This window comes from Bos javanicus, chromosome 5, assembly GCF_032452875.1.
Source record: "Bos javanicus breed banteng chromosome 5, ARS-OSU_banteng_1.0, whole genome shotgun sequence".
NCBI lineage: Eukaryota > Metazoa > Chordata > Mammalia > Artiodactyla > Bovidae > Bos > Bos javanicus.
The window spans coordinates 116,683,558-116,699,846 of NC_083872.1; the positions used below are offsets into that span (position 1 = coordinate 116,683,558).

General features: G+C 54.3%; 1 protein-coding gene across 1 annotated transcript in view; it reads left to right on the top strand.

Moving 5' to 3' along the window:
- The window catches only part of ATXN10 (ataxin 10), a 141,005-nt gene extending 125,217 nt beyond the window's left edge, over nucleotides 1-15,788 (top strand). The window contains exons 11-12 of the mRNA XM_061418852.1: nucleotides 14,807-14,994; nucleotides 15,486-15,788. Coding sequence (XP_061274836.1) covers nucleotides 14,807-14,994; nucleotides 15,486-15,488 — 191 coding nt within the window. The 3' untranslated portion in view covers nucleotides 15,489-15,788. The remainder of the gene's footprint in view (nucleotides 1-14,806; nucleotides 14,995-15,485) is intronic.
- The last annotated feature ends 501 nt before the right edge of the window (nucleotides 15,789-16,289 follow it).

Genomic DNA, 16,289 nt, shown 5'->3' on the forward strand with positions numbered 1-16,289 from the left:
GCTGTATATATACACCCTTTAAGCTACATTGCCTGGCACAGGCGGTTTCTTTCCTTCTGTTTTTAACAGGCCTCTTTGTTAAGCACTGTCATTTCACAGATGAGAAGAGAGGCGCTGACGGAGTTGGTTCCCCGAGCACAGCCAGCTCTGCCAGCTCCTGGGCGGTGGGGCCACGGGGCCAGCCCAGCGCTATCTGTGCCCTGCTCCTTGTTCAAGTGCCTAGACTTCTGTGTGGGCGCCTCTCCGCCAGCCCAGCCCTTCCTCCTCTTAGACTTGAGCACGCATGTCTTCCTCCTGGAGTTCTCCCGTGGCCCCCAGCGGAGCCTGAGCGCCTCAGCTCTCTGTGTCAGTTGGGCTCCTCTGCCCCTCCATGAGTGCAGCACATGCAGACCCCTAGATGCGCAACTGTGCCCTCCAGAAAAGCCTGTCCCGGGCAGGACCTGTGCCAAACTGCACACCCCACGCCAGACCCCACAGACCCCAGGGGTGTCACCGCAGTGTGTCCCAGAGCATACTTCTGTCTGTAGCATCTTAAATACCTATTGTATCAGAGAAGTCTTCTAAGTAACACATACACGTGTCGGACCTGTGGGAAGAAGGCGTCTGCTGCAGGACTCCCTGGAATCTCTGCAGTTCTCACGTGCGTTTTGGAAATTCTGGGCCACAGTGCCACATCTTGGGGAGTGCAGGGATTTTAGTGGAAACTTGAGAACGTGCTCCATCCCGTCCTCTTCACGAGCAGTCTAGCTTGTGCCTGGGCCTGCTGTGCCGCCGCCAGAGGGAGGCGTTCAGGGAAACACCTCAAACATTTCAGGCTGGCACAGCGGGCTGAGCTTGCTGTTGTTTATAAGGGCATCAGCAAGTCCCCACACCAGGGAAGTGCTTGTGCTGCGTTCACTGCGTGCCTGCTGCTCGTGTCTTACTCCGCCCACCCTGACGCTCACGTGGCCGGGACGTCGTCCTGCTGAAATAGGTCTTGCATCCTCCAGAGGGGAGCGATGCCTGCTGTTGGTTTCTGTGTCCCCAGCCTCAAGCCCCTGGTGGTTGTTCAGTGATCTTGCGTTCATTTGTTGAGCTGACATTAATTAAAGCTAGAAAACCTTTTACTGCCGTTTGGCTTTAAAAAGGTAAACTTTGGGTTTGGCTTCCCAGTTACATGATGTGGGTTTTTGAAGCCTCTCACTGATGGTCTTACCCATTGCCTAGTGTGGCTGAAGGTGTTTGAACCAAGTCTCTGTCCTTGTCCAGAGCAAACAAGCGTGGACACGACTTGGTGGGTGCACGGAGGCCTCCCTGGGTCCCTGTGTGCAGTGAGTGGGCGTGGGGCCAAGGGTGGGCGGCAGTCTGCCACACTGCACCCCGCGCCCCTCAGGCTCCACAGTTGCACAGCAGACCCATTCAGAGTGAGAGGGGGCAGGAGCCCTACCCCTTTGATGTAGCTTCTACAGTATCCTAGCAACTGTTTGATGTAGCTTCTACGGTATCCTAGCAACTGGTTCCTCAGCACTCGAAGCTGGAAGTTGGAGGAGTGGGATGTCCTGTCGTGAAAGAGACGCTCACAAAAGTGGACTCTCTTTCCTTGTTCAGGTGTGTTGGCAAATGGTCCGGCTGTTTTAAAATGAGAATGAAATGCTTCAGGTCATACTCCTTCAGATTGTGTCTACTTGGCTTTTAGTTGTACGCTTCTTGTTTTCTTACATCGCGAAGATCACAGCGGCTCAAAATGAAAACTGTCATCACCACCCTGAAACGTCTGCGTGTGGAGGCTGTGAGCGGCACGTGTCTCCTGCGCACACAGAGGCCAGACTGTGTGGTCTGCCCTCTGCCCTCGGGCCTGCACACGCGCCTGGCCGCCATGGGCCTTGCTCAGCCTGCCTCACTCAGCCGTCTCCTCTCCTCTCAGAGGTCAGAGTGCCTCAATCCTGCTCTGGTCTGTTCACTTGCACAAAAAGCAAGATTGCAGGAGGTTTACTGTCACGTCTTAGAAAACGGGAGGAGAGGCGCTTGGCACGAGCCATGTGGCCTGCGAGCGGCCACGTGCCCCTTGTTCCTGCTCCGCCTGGGTTGGTGAGAAAGTGGAAGCTGCCGCTTTCCAGTTCTATCGGTCACTTGACCCACGTGGCTTGGAGATGACAGTGTTTTCTTAATTTGGCTTCTCTTGGTTACTGTTAGCATTTTAAGTGCCGCCATGTACAGTTCATTCCAAACCAGAAACAAAACTTTATGCGAACATTTATTGCCATTCGCTTTTGTCCTTAAGGGTCTGCTCCTTTGGCTGGTTGATTTAACGAACACCATTTAAAGTTTAAATCTTATTTTCACTAGGGGGCATCTCCCAAGACAGTCCCCACACCGCCACACTCAGCATCAGGCAGCCCTTCCCGACTCTCCTTCGGCACCTTGGCTCCCTTGCTGTCCATCTTCCCAGGGTCTCCTTCCATCTACCTGGCCATTCTCCCAAGTAGAGTTAAACCTTATTTATTTGAGAGAAGTCTGCCAGAATCCCAGTTGAAATGAGGCCGCTTTTTATTGTTTCGTTTATCCTGTCATTTCACATTGTAGCTGTTAGACCAGTTAGTAGTGTGTTTATTTCTCTCCACTGAACATTCTAGGAATTTCAGGAGGACTGAGGCGTCAGGCCTTCATCTCATGGGCACTTAGCTGAAGCTGAGTTTACAGGTGAACATACATGTGCCCACCTCTCTGCTTTGCCTCCCTGCGTGGTGATTGCCTTGACTCTGTCCCTTAGTTGGAGATTGGCACAGGGAGGATGAAGAGGGAGAATGAAGACCTGAGAAATGGTGTTGTGTTTAATGAAATCCTCTTGTGGCCTGTAATGCTGGTTGAGAAACAGTGACTCGTGAGAGGCCGCGAACGGGAGACCCTGCCTCAGGTGGAGTGGTGGCAGCTGGAGAACTAACTGCTCTTGATAACTGAGCAGACGGGGTTTCATCGACCTGCGTGATCTGGCTTTTTCTAGGTGCCCAGGCGGCTCTGTCCATGGGGTTCTCCAGGCACGAATACTGCAGTGGGTTGCCGTGTCCTCCTCCAGGGGATCTTCCCCACCCAGGGGTGGAAGCTGCGTCTGCTTTCTCTGACAGGCGGGCTCCTCACTGCCGCGCCTCCTGGGAAACCAGCTCGCCCGGGCATGGAGCTCAGGCGGGCAGCGCTGGAGTCTGAGCCCAGGTCCTTCCTCGTCCACTCTCACTACTGCTGCTACGGGTGCTGGTTGGTCCCCATTCCCACACCATCTTCCCTCCAAGCCACCCTCCACGGCTGCCAAGGAGAGTTGCCTGATTTTTCTGCTTTAGCTCTTTCAGTGGATTCTCGTCGTATAAAATGCAGACTCCTTCCTACAGCTTGAAACTCCTCTGGCCTCTGGCCTCGACCCCTGCCCTCTACCAACATCCTGCCTCCAGCCCCAGCCTTGCCCGGCTCATGTCTCCCATCTTGAGGTCACACATGGCCAATGCCACTGCTGTCTCCCCAGCGCACCAGGTGACCAGCTTCTCTTTATCCCGAGTTCTCAGCTCAGTCCCCTCCTCAGAGAAGCCGTCTCCCACCTCCCTCATCCGTGTTTTGTCCTCCTGTGGTCATTCCTGACCACATCAGCCTGAAGGTCTGTCTCTCTGAGGCTGATGGCCACCTCCTGTCTAGAACGCCAGTGCCACAGGGGCGGGGACCTGCATGTCCCGTTAGTTACTGGGTCCCCAGCGCCGAGCACAGGCCTTCATGTTTGTCAGACGAGCACCCAGATGACAGTTAAATCCTGAGGGTCTGTATGTGTGTTAACGGTGGAAGCCTGCCTTTGTATCTAAATCGCTTGCTCTCATTCCAGTGTAAGTGTCAAGAAGCGTGTTGTTCACAGAGGAGAAGGAAAACATGTTGCAGTATTAGATTTCTGAAATTGAGTGAGGTTCCCCCCAACGTGGGACAGCTAGTACTTTAGAAGTTTTAGAAAGACCTGTGTCAAGGCAGAGCTTGAGACGTTAGTATCCCCCCTGCAGCCAGCTTGGCCAGGTGTCAGCGGTGCTTATTTCCAGTTAGTGCTGAAGTCATTCGCACGCCCTCAGTGCCCGCTGAAGGTGCGCTTGACTGTGAAGTGGACACCGTAGTGCTCCTCCCTTAGTGAGGGCCACAGAATCACCCGTGCCCCAGCCCTCAGCTCACCTGGTAGTGACCGCAGCGCACACAGACAGCGTGAGGCGTCCGCGGGTCTGTGCCCCTCAGACCTGTGGGCCGGCCGCTCTTGCCTCCTGACTCTGGCTGCTGCTGTGGGTGGTGGGAGGAGAGGCCACCAGCACGGGCTGGTGACCTGGGGGTTCGTTGTGCTCAGAGGCTAGTGACGTCTGGACTAAGGACAGGCGGTGCGGGTGCCCGGGCAGCCCACGTGCAGCGTGCCGACCCCTGGGAGCCCGCTGGGTCTCGTCCAGCCCAGAGCCCTCCAGAAGCCCCCGCACTGCTTGTGTTCTCCATGTAAGCCTTTGCATTTGAGAGCTGTTTTTGACCCCTGGCTATGCTTTATTCATATAAAGATGTTCTTAGTACCAGGCAAACAATAATCTTCCATAATTTAGATGCGGTTACTTACATTTTTCTGGGCTTCCCAGATGGCTCATTGATAAAGAATCTGCCTACAGTACAGGAGATGCAGGAGACGCAGATTCGATCCCTGAGTCGGGAAGATCCCCTGGAGGAGGGCCTGGCAGCCCACTCCAGTGCTCTTACCTGGAGAGTCCCGTGGGCAGAGGAGCCTGGCGGGCTACAGTCCATGGGGTCACAGAGAGTCAGACACGATGGAGTGACTGAGCACACATGCACCTTTTCTACTCCAAACTTGAATTTCATTTTAAACTGTTCACTGTTACTTATAAAGATGTTTTGTGGAAGTAATCACTCTGACCAGTATCTGAAGGCTTACTTTATCTTTTGAGAGAAAGGGACTCTGTTTCAAGTCTTATATAACCTGCCACTCCTTCCCCTGACGTGTAGGCAGAGCTCAGAAGCTTGCAGTCACCCTGGCCGGAAGGGACCGCTCCAGGCCTCCTCCAGGTCTCCCCTCACGGACTGGTCTCCCCGCCATGGACGGGTCTCCCCTCATGGACGGGTCCCCCCTCATGGACGGGTCTCCCCTCATGGACGGGTCTCCCCTCATGGACGGGTCTCCCCTCATGGACTGGTCTCCCCCCCCACGGATTGGTCCCCCCTCATGGACTGGTCTCCCCTCATGGACTGGTCTCCCCTCATGGACTGGTCTCCCCCCCACGGATTGGTCCCCCCTCATGGACTGGTCTCCCCTCATGGACTGGTCCCCCACCCCCTCATGAACTTGTCCCCCCTCATGGACTGGTCCCTCCAACATGGACTGGTCTCCCTTCATGGACTGGTCCCCCCACATGGACTGGTCCCCCTGCCTCATGGACTGGTCTCCCCTCACGGACTGGTTCCCCCTCATGGACCGGTCTCCCCTCATGGACCGGTCCCCCTCCCATGGACTGGTCCCCCCTCATAGAGTGGTCCCCTCTCCATGGACTGGCCCCCCCCATGGACTGGTCTCCCCCCATGGACTGGTCCCCCCCACCGACCCATGGACTGGTCTCCCCTCAAGGACTGGTCCACCCGCCATCGACTGGTCTCCCCTCATGGGTTGGTCTCCCCTCATGGACCGGTCCCCCACCATGGACTGGTCCCCCCTCATAGAGTGGTCCCCTCTCCATGGACTGGCCCCCCCCATGGACTGGTCTCCCCCCATGGACTGGTCCCCCCCCGACCCATGGACTGGTCTCCCCTCATGGACTGGTCCACCCGCCATCGACTGGTCTCCCCTCATGGGTTGGTCTCCCCTCATGGGCTGGTCTCCCCTCATGGACTGGTCTCCCCTCATGGACTGGTCTCCCCTCATGGACTGGTCCCTCCTCATGGGCTGGTCTCCCCTCATGGACTGGTCTCCTCTCATGGGCTGGTCTACCCTCATGGGCTGGTCCCTGAGGAGGGCTTAGGGCAGAGGGGCAGGGGCTGGAGCCCGCGTCCAGACCAGGCCAACCCCATCGGGTCCTCTGCCTGCTGGGTCTGTTTTCTCGTCAGTAGAAGGTTTGGTATTACCTCCCGCGAGTGCTATGCTGGTGAAGGTGGAGACTTTCTGTCAGTGCCTGGAGTGGCCCTGCGGGTGATCACACCACTAGCTCTGTTATGTTTATTATTACTCTTATGACTTCATGCAGATAAATATCAGTGGCTTATGTGAGAGACACTTAATTCCCCTGCAAAGCTTTGCTTACATTGATTGAAGCTAGAAATTTGTTCAGGCTAGCAAGTCCTTTCTTCCAGAGAGCAGAGTGCTGTGGATATACCCTCTCCCCTGGCAGCAGGCCCTTGAGGGTCCCTGCCTCCGCCAGCTGCTCCTCACAAGTTGCTCTCCGTCAGGGCCCAGCGACCTCCCGGCCAGCGGAGCCCCTGATGTAAGCAGAGCCTGGGTCCTGGCTTCCCTTGAGCAGTTCACTGTGTCCAGAAGGCCTCTCCCGGAGGAGGTCTCCCTGGAGCCTGAAGGCTGAGGTGGTGTGGCGGGGGCCTGCCTGTGTGCCGTCGGCAGCATCGCAAGTACCACTCAGCTCTGGCGGGACTGAGGTCCGCCCCTCTCAGCGGACGGAGGCCAGGTGCTCTCAGCGTTTACTGTCCCCTCCTGGGAGGGCGTGCACACGCGTGAGCACACGTTCCACAGAAGGGTCAGGGTAAGCGGTGGCGGCAGAGGGAATGAGAGCCGTGGCGGGCCCTGAGCCGGCTGGCCCTGCCCTGCCCCGTGCCAGGCTCGTCAGTCTAAGACGGGACCGAGAGCCCCTGAGCACACACGGAGCCGCCTGGCGGCCCAGCCCTCTGGTGTGGTTTGGTTAGATGCGGCCTCGCTCCATCCCAGTCCAAGACCCGTTGTAGGGCTGATGCCAGGCCGACGGCCACTCCACACGGCGCTCTGAAGTGGTGAGGTGGTCCCAGAGTGTGTCACGGACGGAATTAGCTTCAGGCCCGGGGGGCCCTTTCCCACGGAGCCCGTGGACGTGAGGTACCTGCCCGCCAGCCCCCACTCACCACAGGGCTTTGGAGTGGGGAGCGTGGGGTGGCCGCGGGCTGAGCAGGGTGTCATCTTCATGACTTCGCCCCACACTGACAGGCTGTGAGGCGGGGCAGCGGCGGCAAGCCTCGGAGGCCGACGCCTGACCCGTCTGGGCCCTGAGGGCCGAGGGCTCATCGCGGCTGGGGCCAGGCTGAGGACAGCAGCTCCTCTCTCACGTGGTGGTGCAGGGAGCCTGGGGAGACGGCAGGACAGCTCTGGCTCCCGAGTGGAGAGGAGCCTTCGAGCTGTGACTGTCCCCGCCTGCAGGCAGTCGTAGATGGGAAGTCAGCCGTGCGCACGGAGACTGGTGAATGCAGACTTTGTTTCAGAATCATTCAGACACAGGCGGGTTGTGTTTCTCTGGTGGACACTTGTGTGCTGGGATGTTTCTCTGAGAATTCAGCAGCGTTTCCCTGGGCCTCTGTGCCACTTCCTTTGATGTTCTAGTTCCCTGGGCAGTTGGAGTCTAAAAAGCAGCCTCATCCTTCAGAGCAGAGGTGCTTCCGAGACGACATTCTGCCTCAATAATGACTGAGACTCTGCTCCTTCCGGTAGCACCTGCGAAACACGAGTGTATTACTTTATTGTGATTGTGACCTTCAGTTTTCAAATCTGGCAATAATTTGCTCCCTTGCACTTTTCTCTTGGGGCTTCCCTGGTGGCTTAACGGGTAAAGAATCCGCCTGCAATGCAGGAGACCAGGGTTCGATCCCGGGGTCAGGAAGATCGCCTGGCAAAGGACATGGCAACCCGTGCCATTCCATATTCTTGCCTGGGAAATCCCACAGCAGAGCCTGGTGGGCTACAGTCCATGGGGTCAGGAAGAGCGGGGCGCGGCTGCGTGCTGGCGTGCCCACTTTTCACCTCCCCTCGCCGTGCAGTGCTCGTTCCCTGTGTTCAGTAGTAGCCGTCATCTGTGAGTCGGTGAATGAGAGGGCACACACGCTGACTGGCACTCACAGCTGTGAGTCAGTGAATGAGAGGGCACACACGCTGATTAACACTCACTGCTAGGACGGACTCCAGGGCCTCGAGCCGTCTGCGTCGGCACGGCATTAACACACCTGAGCCGCAGAGATGTGCCCTCGGATTAAAATGCAGAAACGCCGGGGAAAATTAGACCCCAGACAGACCAGCAGTTCGGAGAAGGAAGAGAGAGCCAGCACGGGTGGTTTGTGGTGGGGACTGAACACACGCTGGTTTCCAGCGCCCTGCGACGGGGCCGGTACGCCGTCTGCCCGGTGAGGACTCGGACTTTCTGAGTGAGGAGAGCCTGTAGTTTAACTGAGTGAAGTGATGGTTGGAGACGAAGGCAGAGCTTGGATGCGGGTCACCACGCAGCAGTGTCCCGATGTTTGGACACAGCTCAGCCCTGCAGATGGGGGTGGCTCCTCATTAACGGACAGCAGCGGTGTTTTTCAGACTTATCTCCTCCACGAGGACCCTCTCTCCTGGGTCCCCTGCGTCACAGGTAGGTTGCCCACAGTCCGAGGAAGCCCGTCTCCTCCCTGCCCCATCCCCACTCGGGTGGCCGCTGTGGTTTGTTTGCACAGGTTCCTACTCCGGCAGCAGCAGCCTTCGTGGGGCCTGGCCTTCCCTGCCAGCAGTTTGGGAAATGCCTCGTTTTTTTTTTTTTTTTTTTTCTCAGAAAGTAAATACTTGAAGAGCAGAGCAGAGGCTGGTTAGGGCACTCCTGCAGACGGGATCAGGGTCAGAGAAGTGAGCCCACTGGGAACACGGCCCCCAGGCACTCACGGCCTCTCCGACTCACATGGCCGGGAGGAGGCAGGACTGTTGTCACTCGGCGGGAAGAGGAGTTGCCCTCAGCGTCCCGTTCCCGCCCTCCTCCCCTCTGGCTGGCGGGAACTGCCGTATTTTGAGGTGTTTTGGTTTTCAGTAACGTGAAGCATTTCGAAAGTCTTAAAACAGAACTACTGCTTTGCACTCTGAAAAATTCTGCCATTTTAGTCAGTCCGAGAAGATACTAGCTTAGATGTGGACATTACCTCCGAAGCATCCTCGTGTTGAGAGAAGTCTCAGGGCAGGTGACGATGTGGTTTTGAAGCCTAACAAGGTGGCCTGGGCGTCCTGTCCTCAGGCCGGCTTTCTCCGAGGTGCTGACGGGTGTTCTCTGCCCTGCTGAGTAGTGTGCTTTGGAAAGTTTGTTGAGTATGTAAACCCCTGGCTGTATATGGGTTTGTTGTCTAAAAATAATTTTTTAAAATATTCTGCAAGCAAAATGAAATATAGGTATTATCATAGCATGAATATCTGTTATGTGTATACTGTACATAGGATGTTAAATATACACACACCCTACACCTGTAAGCATGTTAATATATAAAAACCATAGATTCTACATAGTTTATGTACGTACACACATATATCCTGAGAAGTCAGTAAAATCTTTCAGCATTTAAATTCTTCTGGTCTAAATAGCTGAAACTCCAGTATTCTGGCCACCTGATATGAAGAGCCGACTCATTGGAAAAGACTCTGATTCTGGAAAGGATTGAAGGCCGGAGAAGGGGACAACAGAGGATGAAATGGTTAGATAGAGTCACTGACTCAATGGACATGAGTTTGAGCAAGCTCTGGGAGATAGTGAAGGACAGGGAAGCCTGGCGTGCTGTAGCCCATGGGGGTAGCAAAGAGTCAGACACGACTGAGCGACTGAACAACAGCAAATAGTTTTAAGTTTTTATTGCCAGTCCTTTGGAAAGTTCATTCATTCATTCAGCCGAGTATCTATCGGTTCCTTTCGTGTTCCAGGGCAGTTTGGCAGACCTCTTCTGTAAAGGGCTACTTTAATCAGTATTTTTGAATTGCTGGGCACTCTGTCTGCATTATAGCAGTCCAGCTCAGCTGCTGCAGCACAGAGTAGCCATAGAGGTGCCGATAGAACTTTATTTATTATGGATACTGAAATTTGGATTTCAAATAATTTTTGTGTGTCGCAAATTGGTATTCTTCTTTTTATTCTTTCCCCAACCATTTAAAAACATGAAAACTTGGGACTTCCTGGGAGGTTCAGTGGTTAGGACCTTACTGCCGAGGGCCCAGGTTCAGTCCCTGATCGGGGAACTGAGATTGCACAAGCTGCATGGTGTGGCCAAAGTAAGTTAATTTAAAAAATATGAAAACTTTTTAACTTGCATCCATACAAAATCACAGGCCATAATTCTCACAGCCCCTGTTCTCAGCAGCTTCTTGACACTGAGCACAGTGGCCAGAGCAGAGTCCCTGTCATCATGGGGCCCCGGTCCCCATCACTTGAAGGACTTCAGGTTGCACTGATTCCAGTAACTGGAAGTCAGATGAAAGTTGTTCTCGTCAGCAGTCCCAGGATCAGCATTCTAACTCACCGGACTTTTTCAGAGTTTGGCACGTCAATCCTAGCCCTAGGTTAGTAATGTCATGGCTGTGGGGTCCCTGTCTCCAATTGCCTCCCAGCCCACACGCCCCTGCCCCTCCCTGTCTCCTCACCTGCCTGGTGCAGGGCTGCAGGGCTCAGCGTGGAGCCGACAGTGCGGAGACGACGCTCTCACGGCTGCCACTCAGGTGCTGGGGCTGGGGACCACATCTCGCTTCAGTTCTCCAGGCCCCCGCGTTCCCAGGTGCTCAGTCCACGCGCTCATCACTAGCTTTTTCAAGGCACCACGTGTTCTGGTGAAGGGCCGGCCAGACTGTGAGTCCTCACTCTGGTGCTGATCGCAGGGTTCTTTGAAGGCAGTTTGTTACAAACAGGCTCACGCCTTCTGTTTGGAGTAGCTATGGAAACGTTAGAAGCTCTCTTTCTAAAGCCGAGCAGACAATGAAGCGCTTGGAGTGTTGGTGGGATTAGAGACTCTGGAAGATGTTTAATTTTCTCCCCCCCTCTTGCTTACTTTCTGTCTCGGTAGAGAGGGAACAAGAGGGCAATGTGAATATTAACCGGAGGCTTTCATCTTCCTGTGACCCTCCAGGCTGTCTGGGTCTGCGGGGCACCCAGCCCGGCCCTTCCGGCTCCTAATGAGGGGAGTCGTGCATATTCATGAGCCGGGCCCTGGGGCTGGGATTCCTTGCTTCTCCTCAACGCAGACGTTGTGAAGGAACAACTTAAAATTAGGAACTCAGAGACCCTAGACAGTAGTGCCAGGATGTTCTCACTGGAAATGGACACGTGTTGGAGAATATTGTTGTGGTATTTGATTTACAGGCGGACAGCACAAACCCCAAACGCGGTGCTCACTTAGGTCAAGATGGAGGGCACACCTTTCACATCTGATCACGCAGTGTCCGGCAGGACTGGGTGAGGTCCGCCTTAGAGAGGAAGTGAGGTTGGTTTCACTATGACATAAAGAATGTGAAGTACACGTCTGAGTGAGACGTGCTGGGGTCTCGCTGTTTTGTGTGTTTTTCGATTTTTGGTGTTCTGGGAAATTGACCCCGCCATGACTGTGTGGGCTTACTGCCTAGACCCCTCCCACGCCCTCCACTTAACCCGTCTGTTTGCCCTTTGAACTCCGGTTTCGGAAGAAGACTGAACTGCCTCTTCGGCTTTGGGTGCCAGTGCTGCTTCCATCAGGCTGTGCCAGGAGCCTGCTCCCCGGGAGACAGTGATGTCCCCAGAGCCCCGGCTGGGAGCACTGCCCCAGGCACTCGTAGGGTTGGTCATCAGGACGGTCGTCATTAATCTCACTGTTTCCTCCGTTCAAAGCAGTGACTGTGTGGGGTTTCTGCAGAAATGAGCAAGTGAACGGTTGGGTAAGCTGTTGAAACACCATTGCGGGATGTCCACAGAGTGCAGGGTCAGGCCCTAGACGGGCGTGACGTAAACCCGCCCCTCATCCGTCCACGCCGGATTCTGTGTTTTGTCATCCTGGACCTTTTGTTTACACGGTCCCGCTTGCTTGCCCGAGTTGCATTTATATTGGGTTACTTTCATCTCCTCTTCACCCCGCGAAGCCCTGAGTCAGGAAACCACACCAAGAGCACACAGGAAAAGCACAGCCCGTGTGGGTCACTGCGCTGCCACCACACCCCTCTACACACGCACTCACACTCGCATGCACACACGGTGGGTGGGAGGTGGTGTCCGCTCGCGCGGACATCAAGCACATGTTTCCAGCACCATGCTTGGAGCAGAGGACAGAAGGTAAATAAGCCATCGTCCTGGCCTGTGAAGAGCTCACAGGGCGTTGGGGTGGACAAAAATATGAACAAGTAAGTAAGCTCCCAGGATGTCAGCACACACCTCATCATCCGCTGTGTGTTGGGTCTAGCTGCATGCTGGGGATGAGAAAATGGACTCAGTGTGGCTCCTGCCCTCCAGAAGCTCACCAACAAATAATCAGATCAGCAGGTGCAATGTGATGAGAACTGGTGAGGGGAAAAGGAGGAGGGCGAGGGTGTTTGGAAGCACGCAGCAGGCGTGCCCGGCTCAAGCTGGCGTTGGGGCAGCCGGGACAGCGCACGTGGGCTTCCAGGAGCGGGGTCTCAGCTGCTCGCCCTGGGTGGGGAGGGGCAGGCGAGGGGGAGCGGGTCCCAGGTCAGGGCTCGCATGTGGAAAGATGGGGGGTGCCTGGCGGGGCAGTGTTGCTTTGCCCTGGAACTGAGATCATCTGACAGTCTGAACCTCTGGAAGACGGCTCTTTCCTGCAGAGACACTCGGCACTGGCAGCTGGTGGTGACAAGACTGGCCTCTGATGCCTCGCTTGCAGAGCTAGCCAGCCCTACAGTTGTGAGGAGCTGTCAGTGCATTTATGCGGATTTCCCCTCTCTTTCTTTCAATTAAAGTGAATAACCAGGAAGCTTCAGAAAGAAGTGTTTTGGGCCTGTCGTTTAGCATTGGAGAGTTGCCACACACAGGAACTGGAACACTCCAGGCTTACACACGGTCTTGCCCAGATTCAGCCTCAGATGCCCGCTCCTCCACTCAGTTCTCTTGATCCCTGCCTCATCTCTTTGTGCAGCAGGGAGGAAATGGGTTTGTGTGATGATGATGTCGTCCTGCATGAGAAGTGAATTGTAGTGAGTGATCCCTGCTGAGAAAGTCACTAATGTGTGAAGGTCTTTGTTCCCCGGGATCATCCTTTTCATTCTCTCCCATGACAAAGTGGGGGTTTGGTGATTGTGGAGAAGAAGGAGAAGTTCAACTTGTATGCGTTTGAGAGTCTGTGGATTCATCTCCAGAAAAGATGTACAGCCTTCTAAAGGCCCTGGGCTTTGTCGTGGGAGGGTGACAGGTCCTGGTGAGATGAGAGCATTTTCCCCACTAAACGGGCAGTTATCTTAGGATTGTATCAGCCCCCATTCTTTGCCCTTTGGAAAAGGTTGGTCATTTGTACCCACCAGTGGTCTTGGTGGTCCACCTCCAGAGACCAGTGGGTCGTGGCCTCCTGCAGACGCGCAGCCGTTCTGACGGAGCCCATCCGTGTGGGTCCATGTGCGCTCACGACTGCGGGCTGCGTCAGCGGAACTGAGAGGGAGCAACCAGCAGGCACTTCCTGAGCCCAGAGCCGCTGGTTCCCTGTGTCCTGGCTCAAGTACACGGGCTCATCTGCTGGTTTCCTTCAAGGTCAATGAACTGGGGGCAGTTTGGTTCCCGCGCTTTGTGCGCATGGAGGCCTTTCTGTGCGACACTCGTGCTGAGGAGAGAAGCCTCACCGCTGAGCCGGGGTTTTGGACGGGATCCGGAGCGCGGACTCTTGAGTTCAGGGACCCGTCTGATCGCCTTTGGGGGAGCAGATGCCTCGTTGTGGCATCAGACAGGCCTGCCTGGGAAACACTGGTAAAAAGGAGGAAGGACTCGTTTTTCCTGCTACTGTCCATCTGGTCACGGGGCAGGGAGGCCTCTGTTCCTTGGAAAAAGTGTTTATTCCACACTTGGCACTTTGTTCTTTCTGAACCAACAGAGGGTGCCAGGCCCAGTGTTCCTGGCGTCTCTCTGTGTCCCTGGGCCCAAGACTAGGGCAGTTTTATGGAAGGACGTTACAGTGGCTGCCTAGCGCCCTCCGGAGTTCCCACAGCTCCTGGTAAGTACAGACCTCAGAGAAGAGCGCCGTGAGTCTGTGTTCCTCGTAAGTCGTCTGTGTGTGCCCGACAGACAGCGTACGCAACACCTAAATCAGGGCCAGGGCACAGTGAGGCACCCGTTCAGACTAAACAGTAAGGCCTTCGCAGGCCTGCCTCGTCCCTAAAATACAGAGTGAGGGGAACCCGTGGTGACTCCCAGGGGACAGCTGTTAGCTATAACTGGGCTTACTTTAAACAAGACGATCTTCTTGCCTGATTCTACCCTAGCGTCTTTATGACTCATTCTGTAATGCTCTTATTCCTTCCCTGGTGACTCAGTAACAAAAGTCCAGCACACACACTCGTGTGTGTGTGTGTGTGCGCGCATACACTCCTTCATGCGTGCCTGTGCTCACACACTTCCCGTGCGGCTGCTCTGAGCCTCTGCCTCCCGCTCTGTTCTCTCAGTCCAGTGCCTGTCTGTGCCAGCTGCTGGACAGCACACGCACAGTGTTGCACAGACGTGTGTATATGTGTGTCTTTCGACTTTTGAATTATTTCCCCCTCTGCATGCATATTCACAGCACATCCTCCAGGAGAAAGTGTTTGTTGCTTCTGGGTGTTCCGGGTCGTCTGCCCGTCTCCTCCTTTTCCAGTGATGCTCGGGTGAAAGCATGTTGGCAGATTCCTTCACTCTGCTCCCAGTTCTAACCCAGTGGGTGGTATACGCCATCCGAAACCTCACGGAAGACAACAGCCAAAACCAAGACCTGATTGCGAAGATGGAGGAGCAGGGTCTGGCAGACGCATCCCTGCTTAAAAAAATGGGGTTTGAAGTTGAAAAGAGGGGTGACAAGCTGATTCTGAAGTCGACTAGTGACACCCCTCAGCTGGTAAGTGTGCCAGGAGGAGGACTAGTTCCCCTTCAGTCTGGAAAGTGGTCCCCACTTCCCCATCACCTTCAAAGTGACACTTCGATGTGATTGTTTCATAAGAACATGGGTGGATGTATTTTGCCTCCTGAGACAGCAAAGAGCCCTACATTTAATTGCAAATAACTTTTTGTTCGGGCTTTACCCTGCCATTTTCTTAAGAGAGTTGAAATTTCAAACTTGTTCTAGGGGAGAAAAAGAAAAGCCATATCAAAATTTTCACATGGTGTAAAACTTTCTGGCAGTAATGAGACCTTCTCTAAAAGACAGCTACTGCTGGCTGCAGTGAAAAGAACAGAAAGCTCCTTGTGTGGTGCTGAATGGGTTGTTTCAGGTTTCTTTCCGTTATTTCTATCGTTGACCGAAATTCTCTTGTATTTTTTTTCCTTTGATGGTTCTTGTAAATAGCTTTGTTACATCTGCAATTTTGTTTCTTTTTTTTTTCCTCTTAGTGAATGAACTCTCCATCCAAAACAATCTGAATTTTTGGAATCTGTTTCCTGGATCTTTCGCAGTGTGTGAAATCGCAAGTGTTTGAAGATTTTATTACATACACTTTCAAGAATCTGTGAATCTTCTAGATAATAGAGTTAAATGCATATAAGCTTAAAAGTGAAAGTGCTTGAGGGTCCTTTTGATTCTTTGCTTTAAAAAATGTAGCTGTCTGGTTTGCTTCTTTCCCTGTGGAATACAATGTGCGTTTAAGTGATAGATTGTACTTACTGTGGCCGCAGATAATAAATTCCTCTCGCTGAGCACATGTCCCTTCTTTGGCAAAGACTTGGAAGTGCTCGGGTCCACTCTGTCCTTCCCTTCATTGTCTCCTCTTGTGGGGTTTTCTGGGCTCTGGCAGGCGGCTGAAGTGGTTTCTCACTGTGATTAATTCTAGCAATCGCTTTTCACCCCTTCTGCCTTTCCAAAACATTGACAAGACTCATTTCCAGTTAATTAATTCGAGAGATGGCGAAGAATAGAGGGCTCTCAGAGGGCTCTCCTCTTCACTTCAGGTCCTGGGCGCCGTTGTCACTGAGCTCTGTCCCTCTGGAATGTGGCTGGAGCGAGCGGGTGAGGGGACTTGTGGGCCGTTAACTCTTCCCATTCCAGATCACCCTAGACCTAGGCGTCACCAGACTCCTGAGGCTTACTAGCCAGTGCCTGCGTCAACCACCGCCCTGGCTGTAAGCGGGAAGGAAGATCTCATGGTCGTCTGTGTGTGCAGAACCTCTGCATTAAAGGTTCATCCGGGTCTTCCTCAG